The sequence below is a fragment of the Budorcas taxicolor genome, chromosome 17 (genome assembly GCF_023091745.1).
Source record: "Budorcas taxicolor isolate Tak-1 chromosome 17, Takin1.1, whole genome shotgun sequence".
Taxonomy (NCBI): domain Eukaryota; kingdom Metazoa; phylum Chordata; class Mammalia; order Artiodactyla; family Bovidae; genus Budorcas; species Budorcas taxicolor.
Window position 1 is genome coordinate 65,919,854 of NC_068926.1, and position 18,954 is coordinate 65,938,807.

The window sequence follows — 18,954 nt, forward strand, 5'->3', positions numbered from 1 at the left end:
CCTCTGAAATCTGCAGCATCTGTCTGAGGCTCCATAAGCCCTTCCTTAGGGAGAGCCCCTCGTGGGTACCCACCACGTCACAGGGTCCCAGTGAACACCAGGCTCCTCCCCAGAGCTCTCGTAAGTGAGTGCGGGTCTCACCCAGGGCCAACGTGTGCAGTGGTCTCTGTCCCCAGGAGAAGTACGTGGAGGAGCTCGCCGCGATACGACAGACGCTGCAGACTGACCTGGAGACGTCCATCCGCCGGATCGCCGACCTGCAAGCGGCCTTGGAGGAGGTGGCCTCCAGCGACAGCGACACAGAGAGGTAACCTGCGAGGGGCAGGCGGGGCTGCGCCCTGGGGGCTCTGCGGTCTTCAGGGGACAGGGCTCCCCTCTCCAGGCGTGCTGTGGGTGGGAGGGTAACTGGCCGGCTCAGGCGAGCAGAGGCGGGATGCTCCCTGCTGGTGGTACCGTCCTTGCTGTGGTCCTGGGCTAGTGACCGCTGCTCAGAGGCGTGTAGCTGCCGACTCCCCCGTGAAGGTGTTCATTTCAACATCCGTGTGGTACAGACCCAGCGCAGTCGCCATGTTCTGGCCTCTAAATGAAGGGCTTTATCTAAAAAATCCTCAGTTTGTGCAAAAATCCCTTCCACGCCAATAGCCTGAGGATTTCTACGATGCCCCACTAATGTGCACAGCTGTGAAATTGCTGGTAAAATGGCAAATCCTGATCCTGCAGCCGCTTCCCGGCTCATGGTCGCATTCAGGGTGCCCGTCCTCCACACCCACCCACCAGTTTTATTAGAGTCATGACAGGACCAGCGTCTGTCATTACAAACCCCCGGCGTCAATACTACCCACTCCGTGCTTGGGGTGGCTTCTCCGTTAATAGAAATGCTAGAGCTTTTGCATTAATTATAAAGGGAATTAATGACTGTATATACAAGCATTGGAGGTTTTTACAAAGGAGCAAAACTTTTAAACCATTTTTACTTGCATAAATGTAGATTGCTTTTCTAATAAAGAGTAAAAGTTCTAAAAATAACAAGACTGGAAAGAGGCAGAGAGTCTGTTCTTGGAGGTACAGGGACAGGCTGGGCAGGTGTGACAGGGAAGCAGGGGCAACAACCTGTGAAACAGCCTGTGTTCAGGACAGTGTGAGGGGTGTGATGGTCACAGGACCCCCGGTGTGAAAAAATGGCATCTTGGACCTGGACGAGCCCAGGCCATGCGTGGGATTCTTGCAGCTGGAAGAGGGGGCAGCTTGGGGAGGGCGCAGGTGCTGCCCTTCATCCAGCCCGATTTCCAATCAGGGATCCAGGGGTTCAAGCTTGTCAAGTAGCTGGCTCAGATGATAAAGAATCTGCCTGCGGTGCAGGAGACATGGGTTCGATGCCTGGATGGGAAAGATCCCCTAAAGAAGTAAATGGCAACCCAGTCTAGTATTCTCGCTTGGAGAATCCCATGGACAATGGAGCGTGGCGGGCTACAGTCCATGGGGGTTAAAAGAATCCGACACAACTTACCAACTAAACTACCAACTGTGTTCTCTCTGGAGAATCCCCTGGACAAAGGGGTCTGGTTGGCTGCAGTCATTGGGGTCGCAAAGAATCAGGCATGACTGAGCGACCTAGCACTTTTACTTGTCTCCAGTTATTCAACCTCTCTGAGTCTCAGTTTCTTCATCTGTAAGATGGGTTGATAATAAGGAGTAAGTGAAAACATCTGACCCTGGCACAGACCCCTGCACTTGGCGGGGCTCAGCCATCGTCAGTTTCGTTCATTCGTCCCTGTGATCGGTTCTGCCTGTTCCATGCCACACTGAGCTGGGTGTTTGTCTCAGGCAGCTTGGTTCTTGTCATCCTGTGTCTCTGTCTTAGAGACACAGGGAGATTGAATAACTTGCCCAGGGCAGGCGGAAGTTAAATTCCTGAGGAGCAGAGAGGGAGGAGAGCACAGGGCTGCCTCCGTGGAGCCCACATTCCATGTGTGCGTGTGTCCCTGCCCGTGAATACAGTGGGCAGACTGACGGATGAAGCACGAGACTATAGTGGGAGTTCCAAAGACCAAGAACTCGATGCTTTGAGGAATAGCAGGGGGGTACACCTGGCCTCTCTGACAGGAAGAGCTGAACTGAAACCTGGGTTGAAAGACGGAGCCAGAGGCAGGAGCTCCGGAGAAAAGTGAGTCAGGGCCGACAAGGAGTGTTCTGACCAGCCTGCCCAAGTGAGGCGAATGGGAAAGAGCGAGAATCTCCTGCTCTTCTTCCTTCCCTCTCTCCCACCTTTCTTCACCTTTTGAAGTGGCCCACTGTGTCCTCATGAAGCGCCCTAGGACCCCAGGCAGGATTAGCAGCATGACCCATGAGTCCACAGAGGAATGAGAACCTGGGGCTTTTTGTTCAGAATCTGAACTAGTTCAGTTCAGTTCAGTTTCTCATTCGTGTCCAACTCTTTGCGACCCCATGGACTGCAGCATGCCAGGCTTCCCTTCCATCACCAACTCCCAGAGCTTGCTCAAACTCATGTCCATTGAGTTGGTGATGCCATCCCACCATCTCATCCTCTATTGTCGCCTTCTCCTCCCACCTTCAGTCTTTTCCAGCATCAGGGTCTTTTCAAATGAGTCAGCTCTTCGCATTAGGTGGCCAAAGTATTGGAGTTTCAGCTCCAGCATCAGTCCTTCCAATGAATATTCAGGACTGATTTCCTTTAGGATGGACTGGTTGGACCTCCTAGCAGTCCAAGGGACTCGCACGAGTCTGTTCCAACACCACAGTTCAAAAGCATCAATTCTTCGGTGCTGGCACTCAGCTTTCTTTATAGTCCAATTCTTAACATCGTTGACGTGACTACTGGAAAAAACAGCTTTGACTAGACGGACCTTTGTTGGCAAAGTAATGTCTCTGCTTTTTAATATGCTGTCTAGGTTGGTCATAACTTTTCTTCCAAGGAGCAAGCGTCTTTTAATTTCATGACTGCAGTCACCATCTGCAGTGATTTTAGAGCCCCTCAAAATAAAATCTCTCATTATTTCCATTGTTTCCCCATCTACTTGCCATGAAGTCTTGGGACCAGATGCCATGATCTTAGTGTTCTGATTGTTGAGTTTTAAGCCAACTTTTTCACTCTCCTCTTTCACTTTCATTAAGAAGCTCTTTAGTTCTTCTTCGCTTTCTGCCATAAGGGTAGTGTCATCTGCATATCTGAGGTTATTGATATTTCTCCTGCCAGTCTTGATCCCAGCTTGTGCTTTATCCAGCCCAGCATTTCTCTTGATGTACTCTGCATATAAGTTAAGTTATCAGGGTGACAATATGCAGCCTTGATGTACTCCTTTCCTAATTTGGAGCCAGTCTGTTGTTCCATGTCCAGTTCTGTTGCTTCCTGGCCTGCATACAGATTTCTCAGGAGGCATCTGGTATTTCTCAGGTGATCTGGTATTTCCATCTCTTCAAGAATTTTCCACAGTTTATTGTGATCCACACAGTCAAAGGCTTTGGCATAGTCAATAAAGCAGAAGTAGATTTTTTTTTTTAGAACTCTCTTGCCTGTTCGATGATCCAGCAGATGTTGGCAATTTGATCTCTGGTGCCTTTTCTAAAATCCATCTTGAACATTTGGAAGTTCACAGTTCACATGCTGTTGAAGGCTGGCTTGGAGGATTTTGAGCATTACTTTGCTAGCGTGTGAGATGAGTGCAATTGTGCAGTAGTTTGAATTCTTTGGCATTGCCTTTCTTTGGGACTGGAATGAAAACTGACCTTTTCTAGTTCTGTGGCCACTGCTGAGTTTTCCAAATTTGCTGGCATATTGAGTGCAGCACTTTCACAGCATCATCTTTCAGGATTTGAAATAGCTCAACTGGAATTCCATCACCTCCGCTAGCTTAGTGATGCTTCCTAAGGCCCACTTGACTTTGCATTCCAGGATGTCTGGCTCTAGGTGAGTGATCACACCATTGTGATTATCTGGGTTGTGAAGATCTTTTTTGTACAGTTCTTCTGTGTATTCTTGCCACCTCTTCTTAATATCTTCTGCTTCTGTTAGGTCCATGCCATTTCTTTCCTTTATTTTGCCCATCTTTGCATGAAATGTTCCCTTGGTATCTCTAATCCTTCTTGAAGAGATCTCTAGTCTTTCCCATTCTATTGTTTTCCTCTATTTCTTTGCATTGATTGCTGAGGAAGACTTTCTTATCTCTCCTTGCTATTCTTTGGAACTCTGCATTCACATGGGTATATCTTTTAACTCAGATGACCATTATATCTACTACTGTGGGCAAGAATCCCTTAGAAGACATGGAGTAGCCATCATAGTCAACAAAAGAGTCCGAAATGCAGTACTTGGATACAGTCACGAAAATGACAGAATGATCTCTGTTCATTTCCAAGGCAAATTGTTCTGTATCACAGTAATCCAAGTCTATGCCCTGACCAGTAATGCTGGAGAAGCTGAAGTTGAACGGCTTTATGAAGACCTACAAGACTTTCTAGAACTAACACCCGAAAAAGATGTCCTTTTCATTATAGGGGACTGGAATGCAAAAGTAGGAGGTCAAGAAACACCTGGAGTAACAGGCAAATTTGGCCTTGGAGTACAGAATGAAGCAGGGCAAAGGCTAATAGAGTTTTGCCAAGAGAACGCACTGGTCATAGCAAACACCCTCTTCCATTACCAGATTGTCAACACCAAAATCAGATTGATTACATTCTTTGCAGCCAAAGATGGAGAAGCTCTATACAGTCTGCAAAAACAAGACTGGGAGCTGACTGTGGCTCAGATCATGAACTCCTTATTGCCAAAATCAGACTTAAATTGAAGAAAGTAGGGAAAATCACTAGACCATTCAGGTATGACCTAAATCAAATCCCTTACTATTATACAGTGGAAGTGAGAAATAGATTCACGGGATTAGATCCGATAGGGTGCCTGAAGAACTATGGACAGGGGTTCATGACACTGTGCAGGAGGCAGGGATCAAGACCATCCACAAGAAAAAGAAATGCAAAAGGGCAAAATGGTTGTCTGAGGTGGCCTTACAAATAGCTGTGAAAAAAGAAAACCAAAAAGCAAAGGAGAAAAGGAAAGACATACCCATTCGTTCAGAATAGATTCGGAATTTCACGGCAGTCACAGCAAAGCTGCACCACATGCAGGCCCTCTGGGCACAGACTGGGAGCCTGTGAAGCCAGCCCTGAGCCCAGGATGCTTCCTGGGAAGCATCTCCTAATTCTCAGCTGCCTAGGGCCTCTCTGTCTTATGATTCCCACGGAGCGTGGATTTCAGTAATGGCATAGACGTGGGAGGAAACAGGAGAAAAATTGCCCAGAAAGAAGGCTCAACAATTCTGAAGTCTCAGTTCCAGAGAATTCGTACCATCCAAGCCAAGCTGTCTGGTCACTGCACAGTTAAATTGGTTATCAACGAGAAAGAGAAGTGTGCGGGTCCCCGGGGTGGAGAGCCGTCATCCAGAGCAGGGCCCTCGCCCCTGCCCGGGTGCTGCAGGCACTCTTCCCTGGCAGCTCCGCCCCACACGCCCCTCATAATTGCCTCATCGCCCAGGGATGGCAGTGTTGATTGGAGCCTGAGGAACTGGTCCAGGTACATCTCTGAACTGAGCTCTCAATTAGGATTCAGACCCACCCTGGGAGAGAGAGAGAGAGCGGTGCTTCAGCTGGAGGGGAGGCTCTTTGAGAGACTTGTTCAAATTATGAAAAGTCACATTTCCCCATGTTGGGAATTAGATCCGAGCGTAACAGGCCTTCCAGGCTGGAAACGTGCTCAGAAAGCCAGGAGGCCGGTGTGGCAGCGTTTCAGCGCATGCTCGCCAGCACGGGTGCCCTTGCGCTGTAACTTAGGCTAGGGCCTCAGCCTCCTTGGATTAGTGGAGGAACGCTTTAAGCTGTTCCCCTAGGCTCAGAGAACGCTCATGACTCACGCGTCAGCCGACAGCCACATCTGTTCTTGCCCAGGGTCTGCGGCTGCTGTGTCATCACCTCGGCTGGGAGTTTGGGGTGGGGTTGGTGGGGAGTTCAGAAAGGTCAGTGGATGACCCCTGACCCCCAGGTCAGCCAAGAGTATCCACACCAGCTGGCTCCATCTGAGACGAAGGCTGTGGAAAGGCGTCCTCTGGTGCTGTGTTGAGTGTACGTTGTACATTTTCCAACATCTGTGCTTGCTAACTTGATGAATTTGAGCTCCGGTGAGAGAAGTAGAAAGATCTGGGCCTAAGCAAAGATTGCGGCTGCCACCGAGGGCGTCATCCCGCTTCAGCTTATTCAGTAGTGGGCCCAGGCTCTAGCCAGACTGCAAGAGTTCCTGCTGTGAAGTAGGGCAGGCTCGAGGCCTGCCCACCCCTCTCTTCCCACAAAGCTCTTAACCTCCTGATTTTGCTTAGAAGAAGTGGCTCACACATTTCTCTGTTATTCTGAGACATTCCAAGTTACATCCCAGGGCCCTTAGTGCAGGACCGCAGGCTCATATGACACCACGGAGGACACTGCTCTTTCTTTCTTTATTAAATTTATTTTTGACTGTGCTGGGTCTTCGTTGCTCTGTGTAGGCTCTCTCTAGCTGCAGCGAGTGGGGGCCACTCTTCTTTGTGGTGTGCGGGCTTCTCACTGCGTCCGCCTCGCTCGTTGTGGAGCGTGGGCCTAGGTGCGTGGGCTCAGGGGTTGTGGTGCTTAGTTGCCCCACAGAGTGTGGAACCTTCACGGACAGGGATGGAGCCCGTGTCCCCTTCATTGGCAGGCAGATTCTTAACCACTGGACCGCCGGGGAGGTCCAGACATCTGGCTTTCTAGGAAGGCCTAGATACCCAGCTAGTGGGCTTCTTGGGGAATGAGGGCTCCAAACCACTTTATCCACTCTGGCATCACAGGACACACTGACCATCGTGCTATTGGCATCTCTTTCCTGAGGACTGACTGTGCCAGGCTGCACAGCCTACCTGCCTAGTTCTCACAACAACCCTCTGCAGGTGGTAACTATTATCACCCCCAGTTTACAGACGAATAAACTGCAGCTTAGACAAGTCAGGAAACTGGCCCCAGCGCACACAGCAAGTGATGGGGCTGTAATTTGATTCCAGGTTGACCCTGTCACCCACACTTTCAATGAGCAGGCCCTGCTGTCATGTCAGACATACCCCATCTTTCCCTTTCTCTTGTCAAAGTCTTGGTCCTCGGCCAAGTGTACTGGCCTGTCATCCTGGTGAACTTGTGTCTGTCGCTGTGATGTGGGGCCAGTGCATCTGTGTGTTACTTCCCAGGCAGTGTTTATATTCAGACCAGAGTTGTCTGGCAAAGGCTCCATGGAAAGGAATACAACGGAAGACATTTAATTGCTTCTGTTCTCACCAGCAGTCCACCTGTCCACACGTGCCTGGCCCATGTTCCTCTTGAAAAGTCACAGGAACCCAGGCCAGAGAAAGAACCACTAGCACATGTCAGGAGATGAGGGAGAAACCAGGGACCGCTTATCGTGTACCAGTGCTGGCTGCACTGCCAAGGAGATCAGGACCAGGGACAGGTCGGCTGCCCGTCCTGGGCCTCTGCCTGCCTGCTCAGCAGACTACAATCATCACCGTCATCACCATCACCATCACTGAGTCCCTCCTGTGTTGGGGCAGAAGGTACGGTCAGGAAACATGAATCTGCCTCGTGAGCTTGAGGTCAGACTTTTTCTTCATGTCGTGGAAGGGTCAGTGCACTTTAAACTCTGGTTAGGAAGAACCCCCTATTACACCAAAGGAAACGCCTATAGAAAATTCCACCTTAGGATGGAGTGTAGCCATCCTTGGATTGGAGTGAGAGAGGAGGGTTCCCTGTGGATGGACTCAGTGTTTAAATCTGCCCTCCTTCTGAAAGGGCTCTTCCCCCAGACTAGAGACATGCTTGCTCTGAGACGTCCCGCTGTGCTGTGCCTTGGTTAGTTATATTGTGCTCTAAAGATGCTCCCTTGCAGGATCCAGTTAAAGACCATCATTCAGTCCATTGAAGTGGGTGAGGAAGCACACCTGGTTGCCCAGACCTTGTCTGCGGCGAGTTCAAGGCCAGTCACCCTCAGGGTTATGGGGATGTTCACTTGTCCAGGCACCCACCGGGATCTCTGGGCCCAGCCTCTCTTACTCAGACTCACAGACTCCCGGGTGGACAATGGGCCCGAAGCTCCTCCCTCTCAGTCATCAGGCCTCCAGCCCCACGGTGGCCAGTTTTTTCCCTTCTTCCCTGCTCTTGGGCAAGAGAACCCTTGTTCTTCTGTTTCTAAGGGGAGTGCCATGCCATTTTGAACTGTACAGGTTGGGCTGCAAGACTCTTCAGTTCTTTTTTTCCTTTCTATGAGCATTTCAGAAGATGCAGCCCTATTCTTGCAAACCCTCCCCTCTGCTTTCCAGGGCCCTCGCCTACCACATTCTAGCTTCTTTGGTCAGCTGGAACCAGCGTCCTTATCTGGGGTCTGTGAACTGGTAGATCAAGTGAGCGGTGTCCATGCATGAGTTCTAGAGATTATACCACGAACCGCAGATACTGCACTACAATTCGAGTCTGTGTTTGTGCATCTGGGGAGGTAGAAGTCCCACAGTCTTCATAAAAGATGCTTATGAAAGGGCCAGGACTCCTGCTCTAGGACCTCGGTGCGTCCTCTCCATCGTGCATGGTCTCTAAGCACCCGAGCTAGACAGGGCCTCAGCATCTTGGTCCAGAAGCCTCATTTCACATACGGGGATTCTGTCACCCCAGACAGGGGGCAGAAGGCCGAGCCCACTCAGAGGGCACAAAGATTGAGTCACTCCTTCACAGTCTGGCGTTCCTCCCGCAGCCCCAGTGCAGTGAGCCTTAGAGGAGGCTCAGACACCCATGGGAACAGAGCTGGTGCGACTCACTTAGACTACTGCAGCTAAAGTTGTGAAGTATTTTTAAATAGTTTGTTAAAAAGTTGTATCAAAAAAAAATTATCCTCAAGAAGATTTAGGGTCATTAGCAAAGATACTTTCGTTCTCTCTCTTGCTGTCATAGCAAATTAGCTCAAATTTCATAACACAAGAATGCCCCCGCCTCATGTCAAAGTGACAGACGCCAGTTCGCTGGCATGGCAGGCCAGTGACTCGGCCGAGAACAGACCCTGGCAAGACAAGGGGCGGATCTGAGTCCCCCTGGGCTAGAGTTGGAGTGCCAGCAGGGCTCCGCGCCTTCTGGAGTCTCTGGAGGAGAGTCTGTTTCCTCACCAGCTTCCGGAAGACGCCCACATCCCTTGGCTCATGGCCCCTTCCATCCTCAAAGCCAGAAATGCCGCACCTCTGGCTGTTGCTCCGCAGTCAGAAGTCCCTCTGACCGAACCTGGAGAAAGGTCTCTGCTTTTAAGGACCAGAGTCATTAGAGGGGGCCCACCCTGATAATGCAGGACAGCCTGCCTGTCTTAAGATCCTCGATCTTAACCACATCTGCATGCCCCTTTTAACACCTCAGGAAACACAGTCACAGACTCCTGAGATAAAGACTGAGATGTCGACATCTTTGGGGTCGGTATTCTGCCTCTCAGAGCGTGGTTCACAGAAGGTGCTTTTCGTTATACTGAAGAAGTCAGCAGATTTTTCTTTAAAAGGCCAGATAGTGAATATTACAGCTTCTCAGGCAGTGTGGTGTCTGTTGTAGCTGCTCTGCTCTGCTACTGAGGAGCAAAAGCAGTCATGGATAAAATGCAAATGGGTGGCGGTGGCTATGTTCCAATAAAGCTTTATTAATAAGAACAGATATGTAGATTCAGTCATGGCTGTCATTTACAGACCCCTCTTCTCTTGGATTCACCAGACACCATCCAAGAGAACTTCCAGTCTGGCCTGAGCCGTGGGGCCAAAGGGACAAATAAGCTATGTTCTTGGCCTGGGAAGGGCCCTTGCAGTCTGATGGGGATGAAGCGATGTTAGTAGAAGTCAGGAGAGTGACTGGTCCTTGGGGAAGGGACCAAGGCTACAGGTGCCTCTCAGAAGAAGTGACCAGGGCTTCTGGGAAGGACTTGGCCAGATTCCACTGAAGAACAAAGCTGGGAGGTCCCGGCCTGCGGAGGCAGGCTCGCGTGTTTGAAGTTTGTGGTTTGGCTGTCTGTGCCCGTACACTGGGCGACTGCACTCTGGTTAGGGACATGAGCCGAGTAGCTCTTACAGACCTGGGATTCAAAGCTTTGTGACCTTGGACAGGGGTGTCAGCTTCCTCAGCTCCACGACGGAAACTAGCAAGGTGATTAGTGGGATCACGTGTAAAGCATGTTTGTTGAATCAAGAGTTCTCCCTAAAGAAGAACCACAATTGTAATTAGCTTCTGAGTTTCCCAGAGTGCACTGAGAAAGCTGACTGCCGCAGCCCCATGTCAGATTTGCAAGCAGTCGTGAAGGATATAAAGCCACTGCCTTGCCCACTGACGATTATGATGCTATTAATAGCGGTACTAGTCGTGTTAAAACAGGAGCAAAGGTAGTGGTTGCCACCCTTTAAATAACAGTGCTTATTTGCCAAGAGCCATGCTGAGATGTTCATAAGGGCGATCTCACTTGGTCAGCTCCACAGAGCTTGGGCAGAGGCCCATGATTAGCTACATTTTACAAGGGAGCTGAGGCGGCTCAGAGAAGATGAGAGACTTGCCTAAGATCACACAGCGGCAAAGGTCAGAGGCGGGACTCAAACCCAAGTTTATCTGACATCAAAGACTGTGTTCTTCCGCAGACCCTGGCAGCCCAAGAATAACAGACGCTTTCTTGTGCCTCCTCCTAGCGTCCAGACAGCAGTGAACTGCGGCGGCGGCAGTAGCAGAAAAGAGATGTAAGTGAGCTCTGATAGAACCGAGCCGGTGACACTGAAGCCAGAGACGAGCCCCTGGCTGTGTCCAGTGTGCAGAAGGAACACCCACCTGCACCGTCACCGCAGGGTCCACGGGCGCTCTGACTCCACGGTCATAGCACACAGCACCGGGGACGTACTGCTGAACCGTAGGCTTCTCGTAGACAAAGAGCAGCCTCCGACTTACCGCGCCGCTGTCCTCAGACACCGTCAGAAGGACAGACGTCAGTTGCCTCAGAAGAGTTTCTAGACTGACATTTGCGCCCTGCACATTCTGGTCCTGACTTAGCCCCAACTTGGGACTCCTCTTCCTGTATCTCCCGCGCCCTCCGTACCTGTGTGGGTGCGGTTCCCTCCACCTGACGCTCCCTTCTCCAGGCCTGTGTGGCCGAGCTCCACCCTTCAAAGAGGATGTAGCCCAGCAGCCACTACTGCATTCCTTCCCTTACGCCTCCAAGGAACAAATCGGGGCTCCCTCCCTGTCCTCCTTAGAACCCATTGTCTGTCTTCATCTATGGCACTGATAGTTTTCTTTTTGTTTTTATGGTTATTTATATAAATGTCTACTCTGCTCAAATGGGGTCCTGAGGACAGGGGCAGTGTTGAGTTCATGTTTATAGCTCCTTCGCATGGCACAGAGTGTTCTATAAACAAACAAAATTTGTAAATATATATATTTATTATATATCGTAAACGAGTGACTATATCAACCAGAAAGTGAAATAATCGTTCAACACCCACATCAGTGACAGGATCGCACAGGCTTCTCCCTGCGCTGCTTTCAGAAATAGGGGGTGTGCAATTAAGTCTCTGTCCACAGAGACATTCCAGCTAAGGTAGGCAAGCAGTTAAGACCTTCACAACTGATAGATTCCATGAACATATCATTTGGTCTGAAATTCAATGCCAAATTGTACTCCAAAATTGGAAAATACCTTGGCATCTATATTATTTATCTTCCCAAGGAATAGCAATGATTTTTAACTTGAGCATTAGAATTGGAGGGACCAGGGTTTGCACCCCAGCTTCATCACTGACCGACTAGGTGACCTTGGTTAAGACCCACACTGGCCTCCTCAGATCCCATTACTCTGGTCTGTGTAACAGGTGCAGGGCTGGCTCCCACCTCTCGGGGAATGCTATTGTGAGCTCTGGTTACAGTGATGCGTGTAAGCAGTTAGCGCCATGCCTGGCTCATGCTAAGGGATGGATACCTAGCTATTGCTGTGACTGTGGTTGTCGCCGTGCTGACAGCACCTTGCATTCTGGTTCTAGAGACGACGTCTCCACCCTCAGCTCCCAGCCGGGGGCCAGTCTGCAGTCTTGGCTAAGTTGTACTCTGTCCCTGGCCACAGACACCACAAGGACCCCCTCGCGACAGTCAGCCGTCAGCAGCCGTACCCTCAGCCCCAGGTAAGAGTATCCTCTGCTGCCTCTGGGCAACCAGTAGTTCAGAGAATCACAGGCTTCCCATGTTGCTGTTTAAGTCTTCGATTTCCTGTGTCCTAGACAAGGACATGCATGGTCCAGTTTGAGGTATGACCCTGCCACTTCTTAGCTGTGTGACTTAAGGCAGGTCAGTTACCCTCTCTGAGCCCTCACTTCCTCATCTGTGAAACAGGAAATATAATTGTATTTACTGCCCCAAACAGTCAAAATGAAGAGGATCTAATACAGCCCACCTAATGCATGGTTTTCCAGATGATTTCAAATAGCATGGGGTGAGCATTTTTAAAAATAGCTGTAGATTTAGTATGTTTGTTTTCCATCTAAGGCAAGTCCTACTAATTTTCCATTTATAGATAGTTTTGTATTTAAATTTTCTTTATAAAAATGTTTACTGAAGTTTTTGGTTTTGTTTGTTTCTTTTAATGGGAAGTGTGTATAAAGACAGTTAGGCTGGATGATGTCTCCTTGGAAATCTCAGCTTTATTTGAATGTCAGAATTTTATATTTTGTTTCCTACCATGGAAGGAGACAAATTCAGTCATGCCTTGAGATGGGACCCTCACAAGTCTGTAGAATTGCCAATAATAATTTGCTCCAGCAAATGGGCCTCAGCCTCAGCTGAAGGACTTAAATCTGTCTTCCCTCTTGCTTTCCAGCTCCACTCCTCTCAGCTCATTTGGTTTTCCTTTTCAAGGGTGGCCCTCTTGTAATGAGGAGCCAATGGCCATAAATCAGAAATTATGGATTAAACAGATGCATAATTAAGATGAAATGCACACTGCTTGTGTGATAACAGAAGAGCCGATGTGATAAGATAGAAAAATCACATACTAATGGAGCAGACCCAGACGAGCCCTTGCTGACTTGAAACGGGTTTGCTCTGAAGCAGGAGGGTGTCTTTACGAAAAGAAGAGGGTGGGAGTTCTTGCCAAGCTTTTGGGCATGTTCAGCAAATGGCAAATGTCTGCTGATAATCTTAGGCTGAAAGATTTGATGTTGAAAATATCAAAGGGAGGCCCTGAGAATGGGGCGCATCGGGGGAGTTAATTAAAGCAAGATTATCTGATTACCACTCTTAATTAAAAACAAAGACCTACGTGGAGAAAGAGCCGTGTCCTCGGTGAACTCCGAACGCTGAGGACTTTTTCTCTCCTGATAACTAAATAAATTCTGGTCTGTCTCCCCAATCAGCCAGTGTATCAGGCAGCAGAGGCCAGAGCTGAATGGGCAAGCGCTTTAACATAATATCCAAAAGTTTCATAATTATATTAGGTGCATGATAAGGAATTACACCCTGAGCTGCACGGGAGACGAGAGGCCGCAGTGATTTCCGTACGTGGACTGAAGTCAGAGCATCTGGCTTCCGATCCCACGGCTGCTCCTCTGCAGCTGTGAGACTTGGGACAGAGGTTATGTTTGTTTGTTTGTTTGATACTTTTTAATGGAGTATAGTTGATTTACAGCGTTGTGTTAGTTTCTGCTGTACGGCAGAGTGAATCAGTTATACATATACATGTATCCACTCTTTTTTAGATTATTTTCCTGTATAGATCATTACAGAGTATTGGTTAGAGTTCCCTGTGCTACACAGTAGGTCCTTGTTACTCATCTACTTTATATATAGTAGTGTGTATATGGGGCTTCCCTGCTGGCTCAGTGGTAAAGAATCCGCCTGCTAATGCAGGAGAATTGGATTCGATCGCTGGGTTGGGAAGATCCCCTGGAGAAAGACATTGCAACCCACTCCAGTATTCTTGCCTGGGAAGGCCATGGACCGAGGACCCTCGAGGGTTACAAGCTGTGGGGTGGCGACAGAGTCGGACCCAACCGAGTGACTAAACAGCAACTGAGTGTGCATGTCGTTCCGGTTCCCCAGTTTCTCTCTTTCTCCCTTCCCCCATTAGTAACCGTAAATTTGGGGCAAGTTGCTTAACTTTCCATTTTTTCTTGTGAGTAGACCATTGTCAGGATTAGCTAGAAGATGCACTCAGAGCCCAGCTCCTAGAAAGAAATCAAGAAAACCAGCTGCTTTCCTGGTGTTGGTGTTTGATGCCCAGAGTAACCCCAGGGAACTGATGCCATCACCTCCATGCTGCACAAGAGGGATCCGAGGCCCAGAGGATCAGGAACAACTGATTGAGACAAACTCAGCCACACCGCAGCTCCTGTAGCTTCACCCCGGGCGGCACCTCCAGGCAGCCCTTGCTAGAGCCCAGCCCCCTTTCCATGCCCACTCCCCTCCAAGTCCTTAGGCTTGTCCAGCTGCAGCTCAGAGCAGAGGGGCCTGCACCAAGGACAGAGGTGTAGCAGGAGGCAAGAAGGGACCAGAAGCCCCTTGTCAATTTTCTTCATGTTGGTGTCCCTCTGGCTGGCACACAGATGGTGCTCCATAAATGTTTGTTGAATGAATAACTGACCATAACAGCAATACTTGAGCAGAAATGCTAACTGTACTTGGTCACAGCTCAGCTTTGTGATTCAGAGAGGGTCAGTAGTTTGCTTCATGCCATCAGCAGGGAAGCAGAAGAGCCAGGATTTGAGCTCTGGCTTACACCCTTCCAAAGCCTGTGTTGCGTCTGCCATGCTGCCGTGACTCTGACCTTTATCCAGGAGGTGACTCACTCACCTGGCAAAGTTACTGGCAAAGAGCTGGCCCATTATTAATATTAAAGCTATATAAGGGTCAGTATTCAACATCCATCCAAATGATATTTATCAAGTGCCTACTGAGTGCCAGATTCCATGGCGTTAAGCCTTGAAAATTTTGAGCCCTTATTAACCTATTAACCTGTAAACATACTCTTTGGAGTATGTTTACAGTTTAAAGATTCTAGAACTTCTGAGTTAGAAGGGACCATTAGATTATTTATTATTAGTCCAATCCTCTCATTATATAAATGGGAAAATGTGAGGTCTGCAGAGGGAACTATCTCACCTAAGCTTGTAGTAAAGACTGACCCAGAGTTCAGGTGCCTTGACATCCAGCTTCATAATCTCTAAATACTTCTCCCTTTTATTAGAATATAACTGAGAAGGCTATAGTCCTCTTGGCCACCACCCCAACCTCAGCTCCCTTCCAGAAGGTATCCACTGTCTTCAGTTTGGTGTGTACCCTTCCACACCTTTCGCTATGTATCTGTAAATGCACATGAACCTGTAGCAAATACATAGCATATTTGTGGGCTTTTAAAGCACATAAGTGATATGATGCTACACTGGGTATGTGTGCCTCTGTCTGTGTGTGTGAAGCTGTTTCAGTTGTGTCCAACTCTGTGTGACCGTTTGAACTGTAGCCGACCAGGCTCCTGTGTCCATAGGATTCTCCAGGCAAGAATACTGGAGCGGGTTGCCATGCCCTAAATGTATGTATCTAAATTCTCAAAGTGCTTCTTTCTTTCCCTCAATAATATACTTTAGAGATCACACCCTGTCTGTTCACATAAGTCTATCTCATTCTTTTAAATTCCTGCAGAAAATCTTAAAATGATGCCATGGATTTATTAAACTGTGCTCCTGCTTCACTTTTAGTTGATTTCAGGATATTTGCTATTAACCTGTTGTGTGTGTGTGTGCTTAGTCACGTCCAACTCTTTGTGACCCCATGAACTGTAGCCTGCCAGTCTCCTCTGTCCCTGGAGTTTTCCAGGCAATAATACTGGAGAGGGTTGCCATTTCCTTCTCCAGGGGATCTTCCTGACACAGGGATAGCACCCTCCTTTCTTTTATCTCCTGAATTGACAGGCAGATTCTTTGTCACTGAGCCACCTGGGAAGCCCTGTTAACCTGTTAGCCTTTAAACACACACACACACACACACACACACACACACACACACACACACACCAGCCTGATTAACCTGTTAGCCTTTAAACACATACACACACACTCTTGTGCACAGGGCAAATGATTCTCTATGTCGCAGGGAATTTGCATTTTAAACTTGACCAGATGCTACCAGGTCACCCGGGCACTCTCCATGCTGAGGAGGTGGAGGCAGGTTAGAGTACAAAGGGAACTCTATGGCAAGCACCCCCATGTGACCTGGCCCGTCACAGGGCTCAACAAATGAGTGTCTTGGACATTTCCAAATTTGACTGAAAAAGAAGGTCACTCTAAAAAAAGAAGAGAGGGAGAAAGCAGTCTTTTGCCAACAAAATAAAAGCATTCCTTGTATTATTTATAAGAGGACGTCAACTCAAGAGAAATACGCCTAAAGCTTGATGATTTACAGCCCAGGAGTCATGAAGCTGCTGATAAATGCAAGAGCTTCTGGAGATGGAGACACTAAATTACCTCCGCGCCCCTGGGGAGGGAGTTTATGGGCTGGGTGGTGGCAGCCGGCTTGACTCCAGAGCCTCTCTTGACGGCCAGCTGCAGCTGGCCCCAGGGTGCCCAGCCCGTGGTGTGCCTGGCCCTGCAGGGTGCCCGCCTCTCCCTCCTGCCCTCTGGGCCACCAGCCTGCTGGCAGAGTGTTCCAGTAAAGGGTTCTCTCCTCTCCCTTCCAGTCCTCACAGCACCTCGGGCTCTCCAAAGGGGGCCAAGCCCCATTTTCGTCCAGAGCCCCGTGCCCACGTCCCTCAGGGCCTCAGCCTTGGCCACTCACACGGCTCTGCAGGGTCCAGGCACAGATGGGCACTAACTGAACCAGCTGTATTGACGCTGATGCCTTGTCACTGGCCTGTTTTCTTTCATTTTACTGGACAGTTATTCCAAACCAACCTGACTTTCCTCTGTCCCCAACTCCTTACTCTGAGCAGACACCCCACACTCCTGTTCTTTCAAAGGAAAAACAGCGGCCTCAGAATGGTACCTATAAGTTGATCACCATCTGCCCCAGCTTCCCTCTGGTCTCAGAAAATGCGATCCAGTCGAGTGGCATCCGTACCCCACCGCCCGCTTGCTCCTGCAGTCTCGGCGGCAGCATTTCCAGCTGTCCTTCCTCCGCGGGTTATAAACACCTTGGGGTCCTTCCGTCCTAACTATATCCTCACCCGTCACCCTGCAGTCCGTTTCCTGCCTTTGGAGCCAGGCTTCACCAGAGTGGGGTCCTCGTGCAGCGCCTTCACTCCCCTCCATTTCTGCCTCCGTTTCCTCTAGCCCAGAGCCCGGCGCCACCACTGAAACGTTTCTCAGCGTGTCAGCAGCTTCCTAAGGGGCAAACCAGGGGATGTTCTCGGTCTTGATCTGTTTCTGGACGTCTCTGCTGCACTGGCCCATTAGACATTTCTTGGAACCCCCGTCCCCCTGGCCTTTTAGCTGTTCCTGCTCCTTTTGTTGTAACTGTTCAGTCACTCAGTCGTGTCCCACTCTTTGCGACCCCATGGACTGCAGCCCCCCAGGCTCCTCTGTCCGTGGGAGTACCCAGGCAAGAATACTGAAGTGGGTTGCCATTCCCTTCTCTAGGGATCTTCCTAACCCAGGGATCCAACCTGCATCTCCTGCACTGAAAGCAGATTGTTTACTGCTGAGCCACTAGGGAAGTGTTTCTGCTCCTTGGCGCTACCCAAACTTTTCTTTTCTGGTTTTCTCCTTCCCACCACAGCCCCTCCCCACCATCTGCCGGGGACCCCGGGATGCTCTCTCACCTGTTTTTCTGTCCACCGGGTCCCAGGCAATCCTCCTGTGATTTTAACCCCCTCACTGTAAACAGTTCAGTTCAGTTGCTCAGTCCTGTCCTACTCTTTGCGACCCCATGAATTGCAGCACGCCAGGCTTCCCTGTCCATCACCAACTCCCAGAGTTCACTCAAACTCATGTCCATCGAGTCGGTGATGCCATCCAGCCATCTCATCCTCTGTCATCCCCTTCTCCTCCTGCCCCTAATCCCTCCCAGCATCAGAGTCTTTTCCAATGAGTCAACTCTTTGCATGAGGTGGCCAAAGTATTGGAGTTTCAGCTTTAGCATCATTCCTTCCAAAGAACACCCAGGGCTGATCTCCTTCAGAATGGACTGGTTGGATCTCCTTGCAGTCCAAGGGACTCTCAAGAGTCTTCTCCAACATCACAGTTCAAAAGGATCAATTCTTTGGCGCTCAGCTTTCTTCACAGTCCAACTCTCGTATCCATACATGACCACTGGAAAAACTATAGCCTTGACTAGACGGACCTTTGTTGGCAAGGTAATATCTCTGCTTTTTAATATGCTATCTAGGTTGGTCATAACTTTCCTTCCAAGGAGAAAGTGTCTTTTAATTTCATGGCTACAATCACCATCTGCAGTGATTCTGGAGCCCCCAAAAAATTAAGTCTGACACTGTTTCCACTGTTTCCCCATCTATTTCCGATGAAGTGATGGGACCAGATGCCATGATCTTCGTTTTCTGAATGTTGAGCTTTAAGCCAACTTTTTCACTCTCCTCTTTCACTTTCATCAAGCGGCTTTTTAGTTCCTCTTCACTTTCTGCCATAAGGGTGGTATCATCTGCATATCTGAGGTTATTGATATTTCTCCCGGCAATCTGGATTCCAGCTTGTGCTTCCTCCAGCCCAGCGTTTCTCATGTTGTGCTCTGCATATAAGTTAAATAAGCAGGGTGACAATATACAGCCTTGATGTACTCCTTTTCCTATTTGGAACCACTCTGTTGTTCCATGTCCAGTTCTAACTGTTGCTTCCTGACCTGCATACAGATTTCTCAAGAGGCAGGTCAGGTGGTCTGGTATTCCCATCTCTTTCAGAATTTTCCAGTTTA

At 49.2% G+C, this 18,954-nt stretch overlaps 1 protein-coding gene across 1 annotated transcript in view; it reads left to right on the plus strand.

Moving 5' to 3' along the window:
• MYO18B (myosin XVIIIB) overlaps positions 1–18,954 on the plus strand; it is a 239,396-nt gene that overhangs the window by 204,336 nt on the left and 16,106 nt on the right. The window contains 3 exon segments of the mRNA XM_052654574.1: positions 177–307; positions 10,701–10,796; positions 12,090–12,227. Coding sequence (XP_052510534.1) covers positions 177–307; positions 10,701–10,796; positions 12,090–12,227 — 365 coding nt within the window.